The 19318-nt window shown below is 39.6% G+C and overlaps 3 protein-coding genes across 3 annotated transcripts; all 3 read right to left on the reverse strand.

The window, feature by feature from the left end:
• Positions 1–762: 762 nt before the first annotated feature.
• LOC143707136 (odorant receptor 131-2-like) lies at positions 763–2592 on the reverse strand. Its single transcript, XM_077199894.1, has 2 exons — positions 2401–2592; positions 763–1482 (listed from the first exon to the last, which is right to left on the reverse strand). Exons 1-2 carry the CDS (start codon positions 2560–2562, stop codon positions 763–765), a joined length of 882 nt encoding a protein of 293 aa, XP_077056009.1. The 5' UTR covers positions 2563–2592.
• A 4054-nt stretch (positions 2593–6646) lies between these two features.
• Positions 6647–7789, reverse strand: LOC143707173 (odorant receptor 131-2-like). The gene has a single exon (XM_077199922.1). The coding sequence runs from the start codon at positions 7761–7763 to the stop codon at positions 6813–6815; it is 951 nt and encodes a 316-aa protein (XP_077056037.1). The 5' UTR covers positions 7764–7789; the 3' UTR covers positions 6647–6812.
• Positions 7790–15413: 7624 nt separating this feature from the next.
• On the reverse strand, positions 15414–16352 carry LOC143707138 (odorant receptor 131-2-like). Its single transcript, XM_077199895.1, has one exon. The coding sequence runs from the start codon at positions 16203–16205 to the stop codon at positions 15414–15416; it is 792 nt and encodes a 263-aa protein (XP_077056010.1). The 5' UTR covers positions 16206–16352.
• Positions 16353–19318: the final 2966 nt, after the last annotated feature.

The following is a 19318-nucleotide window of genomic DNA, read 5'->3' on the forward strand; positions in this document are numbered from 1 at the left end:
CAGTACCATTAAAGTAAATAGTAAAAAATGGACATGAAGACTTTTATACAAGACAAATTTTGCCAACACTTGATTTTTTCTGGACATTTTCCTGGATTAACATATTTGATTGATCCTGGAACAACATTCCTGTTTGAAAATTTAGTCTTAACCCTATCCGTAATCCTTAACATATCCCTACCCGTAAATTATCCCCAAACCAGAGGGAAATGATAGATGGATAACAATGATGTAGAAGCCCCTAACCCTGGTTGTAAGCCTAAACTTGACATAAACTGTAAACTTGTCCCTTAAATCTGATTGGTTGATTGGAATGTTGTTTCAGGATCAACAACGATGTTGTACTTGGTGAAATCACATTCACCTTGTAGCAACTAAAATAGCAATATAATTTGCTCATATACAGGTACAAATGCATATAGGCCTGCACATATTAACTCAAAATCGTGAATTTATGGACATTGTGTTTACTACCCGTGGAATTTTTTTTCTTAAATATTTAAATCTTTAAATCAAATGTTGATGGTGCCAAAACTTTGTTCAACATTTACCCAATGTGCAGGGAACATGTTTAACAGTTTGTTTTCTTTTCAAACTGTTCTTTTTCGTTACTTCAGTGAATGATTATATGTATTTGTTCCACTGAAAAATAATGTCCTTTCAGTAATATCAGCACTTTCTTCTAATGTCCTGTTAAAATGTCTCCTACACATGAACTCTCTCCAGAAATCGGCGTCACCCACAAATCATTCATGTGGAATCTCATCCAAGCTTTTGCGAGAAATGGCTGACTGGTTTTACTCTCTGTGCTTTAGAGATAAAGAATCTGAGCCAATACTTGCGAAACTTCTCATCCCTGAATCCATATATCATTGGACTGAGAAATCGTGGAATGATGTAGACCAGAAGAAAATTGACATAACGTATCTCTAAGCCATACATTGGAAACAGTTGTATGAGCTGAGCCTGCATGGACGGCACGACAAATGCCAACATGCACAATAGCAGCTGAACGCCATGGAGCAGGACTGTGTTACGGGCCTTCTTGGCCAACACCTGGTCAGTGGACACCGCACGGGCCGTCAGCACGATATTACAGTACGTATAAAGTAAAGACAAGAAGACAAAAGAGAAATACACACTATCAAACACGCAATTCTTGTAATAGATCGAGAGGTCTCGGAATAGGAACGATTGATCGCAGAAAATGGACGTGTGGAAGAACAGTGGTGGTTCTTTGGCGACAGTGATGAGAAGATCGGTGAGCGGAGGAGTGAAGCTCAGGAGGAAGATCCCCCCGATGATCCACACGGTGCGTGTGACTGTGCAGATGTGGCTGTAGTGGAGCGGGAAGCAGATGGAGATGTAGCGCTCCAGGGCCATGCCGGCCAGGATGAGAGGAGTGGAGCGGGTGGTCATCACAGCGGTCATGATCAGCGGGCAGCAGACAGATGCCAAGATCTTTGAGAAGGCATAACTCACCTACAAGAGGAGGAAAGGGCCACAAACAATATACATATTAGACACTGACATTGTTTCATTATACACATTATGTTGTCTTTGTTTTCATCCATTAAACTTCTACTCAGAGTTTTCAGAGTTTCAACTTGATTTTCTTCATTAGTAAGTAAACTTTTTTTTTTTTGAAAGTTTAGAAAGTAGAAAGTTTTTTTTTCAGTTTTAGTTAAATGAAAATTGTATTTAGCTTTCTAAAAACAGACAATATCAAAACAAAATAATTATTTCACAAGTTGGACAGGGTATATTCATTTTATAGACTTTTATAGTGTTTTTAAAAACACTTACACTAATGTTCAAACGTTTGGGGTAATTATGGAGTTTTTTTGTAAAGAAATTAATACTTTTATTCTGCAACAATGCATTAAATTGATATAAAAAAGTGCCAGTAAAGACATTTATAATGTTACAAAACTGCTGTTCTTTTGAACTTTCTATTCATCAAAGAATCCTGGAAAAAAAGGCTTCACGGTTTACAGCACAACATTGATAATAATAATAATTAGAAATATTTCCTGAGCAGCAAATCAGCATATTAGAATGATTTCTGAAGAATCATGTGACACTGAAGACTGGAGTAATGATGCTGAAAATTCAGCTTTGCATCACAGGAATAAAATGCATTTTTCAATATATACAAACAAAAAACAGTTATTCTAAATTGGAATAAAACTTCAGAATATTCACAATATTTTTGACCATATAAATTCAGGCTTGGTGAATATAAGAGTCTCTTTTGAATGGCAGCATATTTTGAACTGGCTAAACAAAATACATGCTTTGATATTTTGCTTCCAATGTAATGACATTCAAGCATTTATAAGTGTAGCTTAAGTGTCTTTTAACTAATTTTTGGCCACATAATATAATCTTAATACTTACCACATACAAGGCGGTTACCAGTGTCAGTTGTACGGCATCATTAATGACCATGCAGATAAACATGATATAACGTGGATCTTCATAGAAGAAACTGTGCTTGCGGAAAGTGGACACCATACTGCAATTAAGGCCACTGAGCGCCAGCCATACAAGCATGGCCATGATGTTTTTAGCGAGAGCAGCGCTGAAGCTGTCCCGCGGTATGGCGTTCAGAAGGAGTAAAGTAGAGTTACCATACTCTGAGACAGCACTGGAGTTCATGTTCTCAACCTGACATGATAAAGCACACATTAGAGACATTATAGATGTGTAACTACACTCAATATAATAGACTATACATTCGGCATTTTTTTATTAGTAAGTAAAGCTAAATACAGAAAAAGCCATATTAAAAGACATGCATGATAATGATTTATTATAGTAGCCTACCATATAAGCAAGTAAATAATACCAACAAAAAAACAAAAATACATTTCTCTTGCTAGAGTTACTGCTGCACAATTAAATAAGTCATTAACCAGTCTTGTGGCAAAATATGTCACAGTGTAATGGGTATTATCCAAATTGCTTCATTTTAAAATGCTAAGAGTACAGCGATGTTTGTTAGTCAAGTCCCATCTCACCTACTGTATCTGCTCCCTGCCCTTCCCAGACAGTCTCAGTCTGTGTTGAATCTTATATACTGTATGGATGTGATATATATCGAGGTGGTTGATTGGAAAATGCCCTGAAAACTCTATAGGGGTTTGACATTTTACTCCATAGCACTGGTTTGTTTTTCCTATACAGGGTTAAAAGGATGTAAACCGAGGTGTAAACTAAACCAACACATGTTAAATTAGCTTTTAAATAATATTTTTTACAAATCAAACATTTTATTTATAAAGCACAGTAGTTAACCACTGTGGCTACAGGCAAACTAAAATAGACATTAAAAATGCATAAACACTATAAAGCACAAGAAAGAGTGAAAAGAGACATTAAAGCACTGATAAGAGGACTTAACCTTAGACTACAAGAGCAGTTATAAGCATGCGTAAAATATTTTTTAACTTGGATTTAAATTCAGATTCTGATCAAACTAATCTGAGAGAAACCGGGAGAGCGGGGAGACTATTCCACAGTTTTGGCCCAGCAATGGAAATGGAGCACGATTACCCCTCAATTTTAGTCTGGATCTTGGAAGGGTTCACTTTGCTCAGATCTGACAACCTCAGAAATCTAGCAGATGTATTTGGAATAAGAAGGTCAGAGAGGTAAAGAGGTGCCGATCCGGTCAGAGCTTTAAATTAGGGCTGGGAAAAGATTAATCGCGATTAATCGCATCCAAAATAAAAGTTTGTGTTTACATAATATATGTGTGTGCACTGTGTATAATTATTTTGTATATATAAATACACACACATGCATGTATACATATAAGAAAAAAATGTATATTTATATATAAAAAATGTATATTTATATATAATATAAATTATAAATAAATATATACAGTATATAGATGCAAATATTTCTTAAATATATACATGCATGTGTGTTTATTTATATATATACAAAATAATTATACACAGTGCACACACATATATTATGTAAACACAAACTTTTATTTTGGATGCGATTAATCGCGATTAATCTTTTCCCAGCCCTACTTTAAATACAAAAAGTCAAATTTCTGGGAGCTGGTCAGTAGCCTGGCGGCTGCATTTTGCTCCGATTGAAGACGATTAATGTTAGATTTACTTATTCTAATATAAATAGAATTAGAGTAGTCAAATGCATGCCCAGCAAAAGTTTAAAAAAACAATGATAGTGATCTTAAAGGAACACGCCACCATTTTTTGAAATAGGGGTTATTCACCGTCTCCCCTACATTTAGATAGGTGGGCAAACGCATTTTTGTCTCAGTGCATGCATTGTCTTAGTTTGGCAGCACTGACGCTAGCTTAGCTTAGCATAATGAATAGAATCCTTTGTTGCCAGATAGCATGTCATGAGTAAAAGTGATACTTTTTTTTTTTTTAATCCCCCAACTTCCGTCAACATACCAGCGTGATCTGCACAGAGTATCTTCACTTTTGGATTGTGTTGAGTTTGAGAAGTTACAGTTACAGCAAACATGGTAATCGCCTGCATAGCAAAGGTTGTGAGAACAAGCAAAGGACATACACGAATGTCATGTTTCACAGAATTCCATCGAATGTGGAACTGAGAAATCAATGGCTAGCTGCTCTGGATATCTGAACTTCAACACCTCGCTACAAAATTAGCCAGTATCTTGTTTGCGAAGAGCATTTTGCACCGGAGGACTATGTTAAAAAAATTAAATATGGGACCAGAAAGACAGTATACATCTGAAGGATACGGCCGTCACATCCATTTTCAAAGCACAGGCAGAAAAAAGTGCACATGTAAGTTGTCTTTTATTACTCTTCCTTACGTGAATCTGTGTCTTTATTCAGTTGTAAGATAGATGCTGAGATGCCATGATATCACTGCGCCCAAGTAGCAGTGCTTCGCCTGTGCTTCACCCCAATATAGTCCCAAGTCAATCTCTGCCTAGGAAATCGCCTAGTCTTAATCTGCACTGCTTTTTGTACTTGTTGTGAATACGCAGGCCACAAGAAGTAATTAGGGTTTTTTTTTTTTTTTTTGGATCCCTTTTACTCACAACATGCTATCCGGCAACAAAGGATTCTATTTATTATCCTAAGCTAAGCGAGCGTTGGCGCTGCCAAACTAAGACAATGCATGCACTGAGTCAAAAATGCGTTTGCCCACCTATCTAAATGTAGGGGAGACGGCGAATAACCCCTATTTCAAAAAACGGTGCCGTGTTCCTTTAATTGAAAAAAGTCACATTTGAGTCTGAGTTTGTGCAACGTCTTGCCTTCAAATCATATAGCCTATTTTAATACAAGTTTGTATTAAAATAAATTCAAACAAATTCATACTATACTCACAAATTCTAATGAGATCAGGTTGGTTCTAGTAAAGGCCATAATGTCTTCCATATTAGGCCACAATTTTCTTATGTGATGTACAAAACTATGAAAAGGAATTGTTTTGATTAGTTAAAGGCAGGATAAGCAATTTGTACCATAAACATTTTTTGTTATGCTGGTTGAAAGTCTCTTCATAAGTTAATAGGTCTGAATATATATATATATATATATATGTGTGTGTGTGTGTGTGTGTGTGTGTGTGTGTGTGTGTGTGTGTGTGTGTGTGTGTGTGTGTGTGTGTGTGTGTGTGTGTGTGTGTGTGTGTGTGTGTGTGTGTGTGTGTGTGTGTGTGTGTGTGTGTGTGTGTGTGTATATAAATGCATATAAATCTTCTGTGGAAGGCGTAGGACCATCAATTGTTCATCCAATCATTGCATTCAGTCCTCCGCGCACCTGCTCGCACAGACATCACACGTCATCAGCGTGTTTCATGCTTTGCAGAGTTACAGACGTCAGTCACCGAGCAACACAGTGAAACAGCAGCCGCCTTCTACAGTTCCTACTGAACAAAATTTTTTAAAATGTATCAACAGCAGTGCTCTTTAAGGTGTTTTATGTTCCTTATTATTGTAATGTTCTGTGCTTTGAGACATGAGGTAGTTTAACGGCGTCTCTCGTGACTCTTTTGTTTGCGCCCTGCTGTACGTGTTCATGTGTTTTGAAGGAGGTGTGGCTTTGGAGACATTCTGAAGGGAGGGTGGGATTTTATGCTTTCAAAGCTAGCTCACTATTGCTAGTCTTTCTGAAAATTGCCTACCCTATCTTTAATAAAGAGTTTATAACTCTAAATAAGCTACTACTTCTGACTAAAGAATATTACACATTTTTTTGGAAATAATGTTTATTGTTTTTAAATAATTTTCTTGGCAAATGTACAATTCGGCTTTATTGAAAAAGTTAAAGTGAAAAAGTTAGTTTTTTTTAACATCTAATATTCTATTTATAGACGATAAAACCAATGATTATGTACACTTTAAAAAGTGGCAACCTGCAGTTGTTACCTTAAACTATTCCACCTGATTTAAAACTAAAAATTTGTTTTGTTGGTATACATTTTAGAGTGACTCTGATGCTAAATGATATTTTTGACATGAATAAAAACAGTTAATATTATGTTACCATTTTACGCTACCATTAAACAAACAAATAAATAAAACACAGCACAAATCAACACTTTAAAAACAATGATGGTCTATATGGTCTTATTATAATATATAAATAAATGTATACATAAAGCTCAGATTTATTCAAAATAATTAAGAGTGAACATTTTCAGAATATCTTGGAATTGCTAAACAATACATGGGGAATCATTTAAAACTAAACATTTGCCAAGACAGAAGCACAATGTGTCACATATCAGATTCCAAACCCTTGGCACATTATAATATTAGAAAACTAATGATCCATTTAATCTTCTTCACGTTTGCATTCTACTCTTGTGTCTACAGGGCGACCACACACAAAATACCTCTTCAGATACTTGCAGAACTTTTTATCACGCACTCCATATATGACTGGACTCAAAAAGCGTGGCAAAATATAGACAATTAGATAGTTGGCAAAGCGGATTTCTAGGATGCGTCCCGGGAAGATGATGTGTAAAATGCCCTCCACACTGGGAGACACATAAGAGAGCAGGCACATGAGCAACTGAACCCCGTGGAGCAAGATGGTGTTGGTGGCCCGCTTGGCGGACGTTCTCTCGGTGGAGAGCGCACGAGCCGCGAACACGACCCGCAGATACGTGCACAGCAGCGTGAGGAACACCAGCGAGAAATAAATCCCATCGAAAGCCTGCCGCTTATACAACAGCACAGGGTCTTTGAACACATTCGGCCTGAGACAAAAAACAGTGGTTTGGAAGAAACTCAGAGGTTCTCTGGCTAAGGTCACGAATAGGTCAGTAATGTCAGGAACCACAGATACGAACCAAATGGCCCCTATTAGCATGTAGGCACGACGCACGGTGCAGATCTGGGCATGGCGCAGAGGATAGCAGATGGCGATGTAGCGTTCGAGGGCCATGCCGGCCAGGTTCACAGGTGTGCTGCGGGTGGTGAACACCGCCACCAGGATAAAGAAACAACACACTCCTACACTGATAGTGTACAAGGCGTAACTGACCACAAACAGAGCAATGGTTACAGTGAGTTGCACTGCGTCATTAATGACCATATGTATGAAGAGAATATAGCGAGGGTCCTCGTAAAAGATTTGGTGTCTGAAGAACGTGGCCACTACGCTGCCGTTGATGTAGCTGAGGAGGAACCACACCAGGACCACGATTAAGTTCTTCATGAAGGCTGTAGTGAACGTGTCTCGCACGAGGAGTTGTTGGCCCACTGTTGAATTCATCATTCAGGGCTTGAGTCTGAAATAACAAAAAAAAAAAAAAAAAAATGCATAACAAGATTTGGCATTCATTTAAAAAAAAAAAAAGGTAAAGCCTTTTTTATCAACTTTTAATGTTTCAAGATATTGTTTGTGGGGTTTTAGACATACATATTTATATTTATAAACACAAATATATTTATAGTTTTAAATATAAATACATTTTTTGAAACAATGATTCATATTTCAATATATTATTTGGGGTTTACACAATATTTATAAATACAAATACTGTATATGTGTATTTTTAAATCTAAATTTTTTTTTAATTAAGGATTTTTTTAACAACCATTCATATTTTAATTATTTAGGGGGTTTTACGCATAAATATTTATATTTTTAAAAATAAGTTAAAAAAAATTAAATTAAGGAGTTTAACAACAACCGATAAAATTTCAATGTATTTTGTTTGGGGGTTTTATACAAAAATATTTATATTTATTTTTCAGTTGGTTGATGCTTTTATCCAAAGTGGCTTACATTGCATTCAAGATACATATTTGATCATATCTACAAGAACACACATGAATATGGTGGTGCACCAAATAAACCACTGAAACTTATTGCATTAAAACATTCAATATTAATGTTATCACATGTTTTTAAAAAGCATAAGTAGATGATATTCCTATAAAATTCTTGTATAAGACACAAATAATGAATTGTGCATAAATCAGCTAAATTCTTCACATCATGCTTCCAGGTCATTTAAGCAAAGAAAGTGTATATGATTTTGTATTTTGGGTTTATGATGTAGATAAAAACCATCAACTAAGTAGTAGAAATCTGCTACATGTAATGTATGTAGCAGAGATCACTTTTCATTCAAGATGTGAGGAACATATCATTCACAGTTAGCACAGAATGAATGAATACAATGTAAAAAACAATCCGTATTTCATTATCTGATATAATGTTAGTTTACTGACCTATTGAAGTATTAATATCTGTTTTGTACCATTGTAATATACTGACAGCCAACAATCACAGCAGTGATGAGAGTCACATGATCAATCAAAGCTCTTCACAAGCAGCTTTTTCACAAGAAAGTTAAATACTTATATATAGAAGCTGCACAGTGTCATTCACACAAACACTAAACCCCATCATGCAAACATGTTGAAATTTGAAAAATGCAATAAACATTAATTTAACAACATTAAATGTAACATAAAACACTAATGTACATAACTGAGAAACTAAATTATGAAGAAACATAGTTATTTAAAAAAAAAACACATCAAATGTGAAGTGTCACGTAGGGAATTGTGGGAATGTCAATTTACCTATTTTTTACATTAAATGTACCAATATATATATGCCAGTTATTTACCGTATATAGCAGTGTTTCTCAACCCTGCTCTTGAAGAACCCCCAACACTGCACGTTTTCTTTGTCTCCCTAATCAAACAAACCTGATTCAACTCATCAGCTCATTATCACTTGGGGATATATGTGATATTGAGGTGATGAGTTGAATCAGGTGTGTTTGATTAAGGAGACAAAGAAAACGTGCAGTGTTGGGGATCCTTCTGGAGCAAGGTTGAGAAACACTGGTATATAGTAAGGAAACTTTCTGTTAACCGATGAAAAGTGTTTCAATGTAGCATTTTTACAGTCTTTTACCATTAAAATCAGAATATTTTTTTTCAGTGTAGAAATAGAGCGAATGAATGGAAAAAAGACCTGCAATTAAGTAACTAGTCAGACCCCAGTACTCACCCTTGTCCAGCATTCGCCCCTGTCTGGCAAGCACCAGTACCGGTGAAGACATGGCAGCTTTTTAAATGCTCACACACTCTGATTGTAGATGATGACATCAGTTAGGCCCCATGTCACTGGGGGAAATGAAGGGGGTTGAAACACAAAGGCGTAGGAAAATCTATATTGGAAGAATTCAGACAGTCCTTTCAGTAATTCATCATGGTTTCTTCTACAGCAGGATCAATCAGATATCTGTACATATCTGAATCTACTGCACTTCATCTGGATAAAGGCCATTTTTGCATGGCCTCCACATAGAAAAAGGTTAAGCAGTTGGAGGATGAGAACAATATGTTTGGAGGCCATGGAAAAATGGCCTTATAATTGTCACATCTTCAGTCACCAGTCCATCACATCTGCGCATTACACTTCCCAGAATCCTCCCTGCTCACCACCTGCACACACTCCACCATCACCCGCACCTGCGAGTAATCACACTCGTTATCTCACCTATATTAGCAGTCAGCATCCACACCACTCGTCACTCACCCACCCACTCACTCACCCACCCACTCACTCACTCACTCACTCACCCACCCACCCACTCACTCACTCACTCACCCATCCACTCACTCACTCACCCACTCACTTACTCTCACTCACTCACCCACCCACTCACTCACTCACTCACTCACTCACTCACTCACCCACCCACCCACTCACTCACTCACTCACCCACTCACTCACCCACTCACTCACCCATCCACTCACTCACTCACTCACTCACTCACCCACTCACTCACTCACTCACCCACCCACCCACCCACTCACTCACTCACTCACCCACCCACCCACCCACTCACTCACTCACTCACTCACCCACCCACTCACACACTTACTCAATCACCCACTCACTCATTCACTCACTCACTCACCAACCCACTCACTCAATCACCCACTCACTCACTCAATCACCCATCCACTCACTCACTCACTCTCACTCACTCACTCACTTACTCACTCTCTCACCCACCCACCCACTCACCCACCCACCCACTCACTCACTCACTCACCCACTCACTCACCCATCCACTCACTCACTCACTCTCACTCACTCACTCACTTACTCACTCTCTCACCCACCCACCCACTCAACCACCCACCCACTCACTCACTCACCCACCCACCCACTCACTCACCCACCCACCCACTCACTCAGTCACCCACCCACTCACTCACTCACCCACCCACCCACTCACTCACTCACTCACCCACCCACCCACCCACTCACTCACTCACTCACCCACCCACCCACCCACTCACTCACTCACTCACTCACCCACCCACTCACACACTTACTCAATCACCCACTCACTCATTCACTCACTCACTCACCAACCCACTCACTCAATCACCCACTCACTCACTCAATCACCCATCCACTCACTCACTCACTCTCACTCACTCACTCACTTACTCACTCTCTCACCCACCCACCCACTCACCCACCCACCCACTCACTCACTCACTCACCCACTCACTCACCCATCCACTCACTCACTCACTCTCACTCACTCACTCACTTACTCACTCTCTCACCCACCCACCCACTCAACCACCCACCCACTCACTCACTCACTCACCCACTCACTCACCCATCCACTCACTCACTCACTCACTCACTCACTCACTCACTCACTCACTCACCCACCCACTCAGTCACCCACCCACCCACTCACTCACCCACCCACCCACCCACTCACTCACTCACTCACTCACCCACCCACTCACACACTTACTCAATCACCCACTCACTCATTCACTCACTCACTCACCAACCCACTCACTCAATCACCCACTCACTCACTCAATCACCCATCCACTCACTCACTCACTCTCACTCCCTCACTCACTTACTCACTCTCTCACCCACCCACCCACTCACCCACCCACCCACCCACCCACTCACCCACCCACTCACTCACTCACTCACTCACTCACTCACTCACTCACCCACTCGACTCACTCACCCACCCACTCACTCACCCACTCACTCACCCACTCACTCACCCACCCACTCACTCACTCACTCACTCACTCACTCACTCACTCACTCACTCACTCACTCACTCACTCACTCACCCACTCACTCACTCACTCAATCACCCACTCACTCACTCACCCACCCACTCACTCACTCACTCACTCAATCACCCACTCACTCACTCACCCACCCACCCACTCACCCATTCATCCACTCACTCACTCACTCTCACTCACTCACTCACCCACCCACCCACTCACTCACTCACTCACTCACTCACTCACTCACTCACTCACCCACCCACTCACTCACTCACTCACTCACTCACTCACTCACTCACTCAATCACCCACCCACTCACTCACTCAATCACCCACTCACTCACTCACCCACCAACCCACTCACCCATTCATCCACACACTCACTCACTCACTCACTCACTCTCACTCACTCACTCACTCACTCACTCACTCACCCACTCACTCACCCATTCACTCACCCACCCACCCACTCACTCACTCACTCACTCACCCACTCACTTACTCTCACTCACCCACTCACTCACTCACTCACTCACCCACTCACTTACTCTCACTCACTCACCCACTCACGCACTCACTCACTCACTTACCCACCCACTCACTCACTCACTCACTTACCCACCCACTCACTCACTCACTCACCCACTCACCCACTCACTCTCACTCACTCACTTACTCACTCACCCACTCACTCACCCACCCACTCACTCACTCTCACTCACTCACCCACTCACTCACTCACCCACTCACTCACTCACTCACTCACCCACTCACTCACCCACTCACTCTCACTCACTCACCCACTCACTCACCCACTCACTCACCCACCCACTCACTCACTCTCACTCACTCACCCACTCACTCACCCACTCACTCACCCACCCACTCACTCACTCACTCACTCACTCACTCACTCACTCACTCACTCACTCACTCAGAATCTAAATCAGAATCAATTTTATTGCCAAGTAGTGTTGTGCACATACAAGGAATTTGCTTTGGTAATAAGGTGTTACCGAGGCTGCTATAATCAGCGCCAACTTGAGAAAAATACAGCATGACATGAGGAGAGGTGAGGAGAAAAAAAGGCAACCCCCAGACTATGCTCCTGTAAGGAGAACAGTCTGGGAACAGGAATAAACTCCTCAGCAACATTAGCACATAAACAGTACACTCTACAAACAAGACATTGCAACACGGTTGGGAGTGGGGGATGGAGGTAGTCCAGCCCAGGCAAGCAGCATCCGGTCCTGCAGCCATTATGGCGCTGGTCACAGACCCGCCTGTCAGACTGGGGGTACGAAGCGGCGAAGGCGTGGGATGGGGTGTGGGGCAGGTGCATATCTGTGTATGTGTAAGTTCATGTGTGTGTAGGCCTGGAGAGAGTCGCTAAGCCAGCACCATAATCTAGGAGCCTCAGTCCGGAGGATTGTCATAGCAATACACAGCAAGTTCCCATGGAGACAACCTTGATCATGTCCCAGGCAGAGTCAACAATCACCAGGTGTCTGAGGAGTCGGGGAAGGAACGCGACTCCTCAGACTCCTCACTCACTCAATCACCCACTCACTTACTCAACCACCCACTCACTCACTCACTCACTTACTCACCCACCCACCCACTCACTCACTCACTCACTCACTCACTCACTCACTCACTCACTCACTCACTCACTCACTCACTCACCCACTCACTCACTCACCCACCCACCCACTCACTCACTCACTTACTCACCCACCCACCCACTCACTCACTCACTCACTCACTCAACCACTCATTCACTCACTCAACCACTCACTCGCTCACTCTCTCTGCTTTAGCTCGCCTGAGTCCTATTCAGCCATCTTTAATCACATCAAGATCCCTGTAATCTTCCACCCAAACCTACAAACTATCTGACTGCAGTTATACTCAACCTTCTCACGCTTCCAGTTCCTGCAAAACATCCGTGTTCCGCTACTTATCTGTGTTATCTCCTTCTGTATTTTGATAATAGGAAATTTTTCTGTCTATCTGCTCAAAAGTTTGGAAACATTACTATTTTGAATGTTTTTGAAAGTCTCATTTGCTCATCAAGCCTGCACTTATTTGATCAGAAAACAGTAATATTGTGAAATTGTAAAACTTAAAATAAGGATTTTTCTATTTTAGTATACTTCAAAATATAATTTATTCCTGTGATGCAAAGCTGAAGTTTCATCAGCCATTACTCCAGTCTTCAGTGTTACATGATCCTTCAGAAAAACTTTTGACATATAACACACACACACATGGAAGTAATATCAGCTGGGGTTTTAGGTTGGTAATGTTTTTGTTGTCTTCTGGTGTAACCAACATTACCGATCATATTATTGAGAAAAAACATTGTATGTGATCTATGTGATGAGAGAATTAAAAATTATTACAGTTTTTTATTCGCTTTGCTATTATTTACACAAGTAAGGGGTACATTTTCAAAACTCTTAGTACAAACTGATCACTGATTCTTTCAAAACCTGAACCCTGCTTTCATTACAGTTATACACATTTCAGTCCACATAATCATTGTTTCAAACATATGATTATTGTAATATGTAATGTGAAAATTTGGTTTAATCACCGAAAACACAACACAAACTTCTTTCAATTTAATACATTTAACAATCAGTTCATTCAACAGCAAACAATGAAAGATACATGTTAAAAATCACCCTTGTTACTGAAATAATTACAGTAATACAGAGTAACAGTTGCCACGTTAGATGAGATTGTGAGGAGGTTATGAAACTGCCATGAGGTTTAGTGCTATTGTGCTAGAGTTTGCTGCCAATACAGTAAATGTTCTCACTGTGGCATATGACCGAATCTATACTATAGTTGCTCATTATAGGGGTGAGTTACGGTAATGTGGAATATCTCTGCTGTTATGTAAAATGGTGTTTTGGATGTATTTGTCTCCCTTGATGCATCTCTGATCAATCTGATGTTACACAGACTGATGTTCATCGACTGTTTCCTTTCCCTTGTGCTCTATCTCTATGTTCACAAACTGTAAATTTCTCTCTGTCTCTCTCTCTCTCTCTCGCACACACACACACACACACAAACACGCATGCACGCACGCACGCACGCACGCACGCACGCACGCACACACACACACACACACACACACACACACACACACACACACACACACACACACACACACACACACACACACACACACACACACACACACACACACACACATGTCCACGCAAGTTTGAATATAGTGGTGGTTATTATGAATCACTTATGTAAAAATAATTCATTACATTTAGTTATCCATATCGGAAATTGTAAACAAGTTGTACAGAAACTGTCTATATTAATAGAAATCTATAAGTGTACCAAATGATTCATTGATTAACCCTTAAGTTCAGATGGATTAAATATTAGACAAATGTATTAAACTGAACAAGAAGAGATGCAAATAAAAAGTTTTATTGTAAGAGCTTTATGAAAGGCAGTTACCGTGAATGAAACATTTATATAGATTAAACACTTTTTTTGTGTTGTGAAAAGGTTACTTGAGTCTGAGATTTTCCATTTAAAATATGTCATGTATTATATGTGTTTCTTTTTCATAAAGGGACTTTTACCATTGACAGTTTTTATGTCTGTAACGTGCCATATACAGCTTCCATGCATACACTCCAAATTACCATTTGCTTTTCATGTTATATGCTTTAATTAGTGATCACAGCATATGTAGACCAGTATATATTTATTAATTTCTTTCACACATGTCTTCAAATCAGATTCATTCACAAATGTTGCTTTCTTTACAATATTGTGAGATAGTAAACCTTCATATGGATTTATCAGAAACTTTCGCCAAATTCCTTTTGTGTTGGAGAGTTTTTATTGTACTCCTCATCTCAAACATTGTACACAGTAAGTATCTTTTCAGGTACTTACAAAATGTTTGATCTCTCATGCCATACACAATAGGACTGACAAACCTGGGCATTATCTGGATTACTAAATAAGTTAAAAATCTCATCTCCAGAATAAGCATCGGAAACATTTCCGTCAGCAGCTTGTCCAGGAAGGCCCCGACAAACGTTAGCAAGCACATCAGAAGCTGGATCCCATGTAGGATGATGGTACTCCGAGCTTTGCCAGCATCCAAGCTTGTGGCCTTTGCAACAAAAATGATCTTTATGTAAGTATACACTATAGTCAGCCCAACAAATGCCAGGTAAATGATATACACAACATTTCTCTTCTCTATCATGTATGGGTTATTGAACAGATAATCTCTGTAGCAGAAGGTATTGCTGTAGAAGAAGGTTTCCGGTTGTGTAGCCAACAGAACGAACAGGTCTGGTAGAGCCTGGATGCCATTCAGGCTCCAGATAAGGCCGATAAGGATGTATGTTTTAGGAACGGTACAGATCTGAGCATGACGCAAAGGGTTGCAGATAGCGATGTAGCGCTCTATAGCCATGGCGGCCAGGTTCAGCGGTGTGTTGAGCGTTGTGAATATAGCGCTCATCAATAGAACACAACAGAAAGAGACATTGATAGTAAACACAATATAGCTCAACACATGAAGAAGGACTGCAATCATCAGCTGAATCGTGTCGTTGAACACCATATGAATGAAGAGAATGTACCGAGGGTTTCTGTTGAAGATCTCATGCTTGATGAAGGTGTGGATGAGCGTGCTGTTGATATAGTTGATGGAGATGCACAAACTAACCACTATCACATTCTTAGCCACCGCTGTGCTAAAGCTGTCCCGTAAAATTTTGGGTTGGGTGATGTTACCCACCAGTGAAACATTCATCTTTTAATAAAACAACGTTCTGGAAAAAAAAAAAGAGAACATGAAAGGTTAAACATGGTGCATCAAGATTACAAGAATGTCTAGATAGAATAATGTTTTTCTCAATATAAAATTCAATTGCATCAGCAAATTAACATTAAATTGATCAAAGAGTCAGATAAAGTTCAGATGTTTTTACAATAATACCTCTGCAGACTTCCCAGCCTGTTATTAAAGAGTCTGACGAAAAATCTCATTTTATATCATGGGATGGTCGTGTTGGTAATAGAGGTTGGTATCTGCGCATGACTAACCTCATGTGACGTCAGAAGAGTAAAAGACAATATTTATTTTAAAGCAAAATAGCAAGACCTCATGACAAACTTTTGACTTGAAAACTTAACACTCAACAATAAAAAAATAAAAAATTATTTCCTTTTCCTTTAAATCCTCCGTTGTCTGGCTCATGCTACTCTGAGCAATGCCTGAACTTTGTATTTTGAGTACTTCTTGCGTTGTTTTTGCCTCTCCACAATGACTTGACTTATCTTTAGTCCTCACTTTTAAGTCGTTTTGGATAAAAGCATCTGCTAAATGACTAAATGTAAATGTAAAACATGGAGTCAAGTTTTGGTTGCACTCTCAGCTTGTCAGTGGGGTAGTACCCTTAAAGGGACATATTTGTACCTTATTACCTAAAGGCTACATATTACTACTCAAATGCATCTTTTAGGGCTAAATAAGGTACAAAGTTGTCCTCCTCCTGTCCCAGTGATAAGCTGTTGTACCCCTAAAGGTATACATTTTGCCCATTATTCCTCCTTTAGGAAGTTCTGTGATTGCACCATTGTTCTGCCAAAAAACATATTTCTCCACTGATAGCAATTCAAAAGTAGCTGTATATTCTGCTGCAAGACCAATGTTTGCAAGCAACATACAGTGAAAATAAAATGCGACAATTAGTCTCTAATTATAGAGAATAATGATCACACTCTTTATCAAGGTTTCAAAATGCAAACATTAAATATCATATTTCACATTTTAAAGTTTTATTTTGTTTAATATCCACCTTATTCTGCTCTAAACATGCGCGCCGCCATGACGACGACTCCGGTTGCCTACTTCCGTTTCGTACTGTAGGCTATTAGCAGTGAGAGAATGAGCTCAGGCTCTACATGTGCTGTTGTTGGTTGTTTTAACAATTCAAAGAAGATAAAAAAAAACGTTTTAGAAACTGGGTGCTTTGAGCATAAGATAAAAAGGAGAGAATGGCTATGTCCGGTTTGTATCAGCTACATTCAATGCCAGAGAGTATACGTTTTTGGTTAGCTGCGCTAAAACTGAAGCATCCAACGAAAAAGGTGTAGGCCTACGTTACCAGTAGGGATGGGCATTTCAAGCAAAAATAGTATTCGAAGATCGCTGGGTATTATTCAATCATTATTCGAGAAATTGCACCCCTCCATCACATCACGCACACATGCATGTATAGGCTACACACCCAGCCCGATCTAACGGCAATTCGTACGAATTTTACGAGGTGGCTAATTCGTATGAATTCATACGACCTCACTCGTACGAATTAGTACGATTTTTGCTAAATCGTACATATTTTACGAGTTGCCCAATTCGTATTAATTTGTACGAATGACCTACCCCTGACCCCGCCCCTAAACCTACCCATCACGTGGGTTCAGACAAATCGTAGGCCTACAAATTCGTACGAGTGAGGTCGTACGAATTCATACGAATTTAGAATTTAGATACTTTTTAATCACTCGTACAAATTCGTACGAATTGGTCGTGAGATAGCGTTGACACACCAGAGCACGTGAGCAAAGCGGAGCAGTGTGACGCTTAAATATAAGTTAAAAAAACAACTAAACATACGTTTCATATTTAAGTTTCACAGTATAATGTTTTATTTATTTATTTCATCTATGTTGATTATATGAAAAGGGAACCGCATGAGATGAGTCAGATATGATCATAAGATGCCCAATATCGGAAAACATTTGGATTGGCTCAGACATGATTTTGAGCACTTAAGTTTTGTTTTGTAGAAAGCCTTTCTTTAAAGTGAATTTCGTTTAGTATAAATTGTGTCTTAATTTTTATCAATGTTTTATCAACAAATTGCCTGGAATAATAAATAAGCACATGTAGTAGATAGGCTATACAGGACACGGAGGCACCAGCGCGTGAACTGGAGCGCGTCTTATTAATCAACGAAACTCTGCGTATAAGTTACTTGCCTCACATACATTATAAGTATATCTATAGAAAGCTTGAAATGTGTACTTTAAACAAAATAATTAAAAACGAGCAGAAATGGGCTGCCCTCTGCTCTGCTTATGTATAGGTTAATTTGTATGAAGTGTGCATTTCTCTCTATAGGCGCGTTCACTACTGCGAAGATGGCCAGTCAGCATCATCAAATTTATCTTTGCAGTCGACACTTACAGAAAACACTAGTTATTAATAAACAATTTAAATGTTTAATGCATAATCATTACTTTTAAAGTTTTTTGTGGCAAGCTTATGCGTGCGTTGAGATGCATTGCAGAATAGGCAATATATTACGAAAACGCTATGGTTTAGCATTCTCTCCCATATAGTATACATAACTTCCAACCCAACTTCAGTCGTGCACGGGCAGGGCCTGCCCTACTTATTTCACATATTTTCTAACCATCACATCACTGTGGCGGTCTGAGCAAGCGGCACTTAATCTTCATAAAGCTTCGAACCGGAAAAGGACAACCGGCTTTCTGTTCAAACTCGCTATGAATCATGGGTAAATTCGCTAACCAGGAAAAAGGTGGATAGTGATGAGCATTTTTAGAGTGTAACATCCAGACCACCATAACATTTGAACCTTTCTCTTATTGTAGTTTTTATAGATAAAAACACCTACAATTTAAATCAATGTAACCTCTGGA

Source organism: Siphateles boraxobius, unplaced genomic scaffold, assembly GCF_051911475.1.
Source record: "Siphateles boraxobius isolate OS27281-9 unplaced genomic scaffold, OSU_SipBor_1 41, whole genome shotgun sequence".
Lineage (NCBI taxonomy): Eukaryota > Metazoa > Chordata > Actinopteri > Cypriniformes > Leuciscidae > Siphateles > Siphateles boraxobius.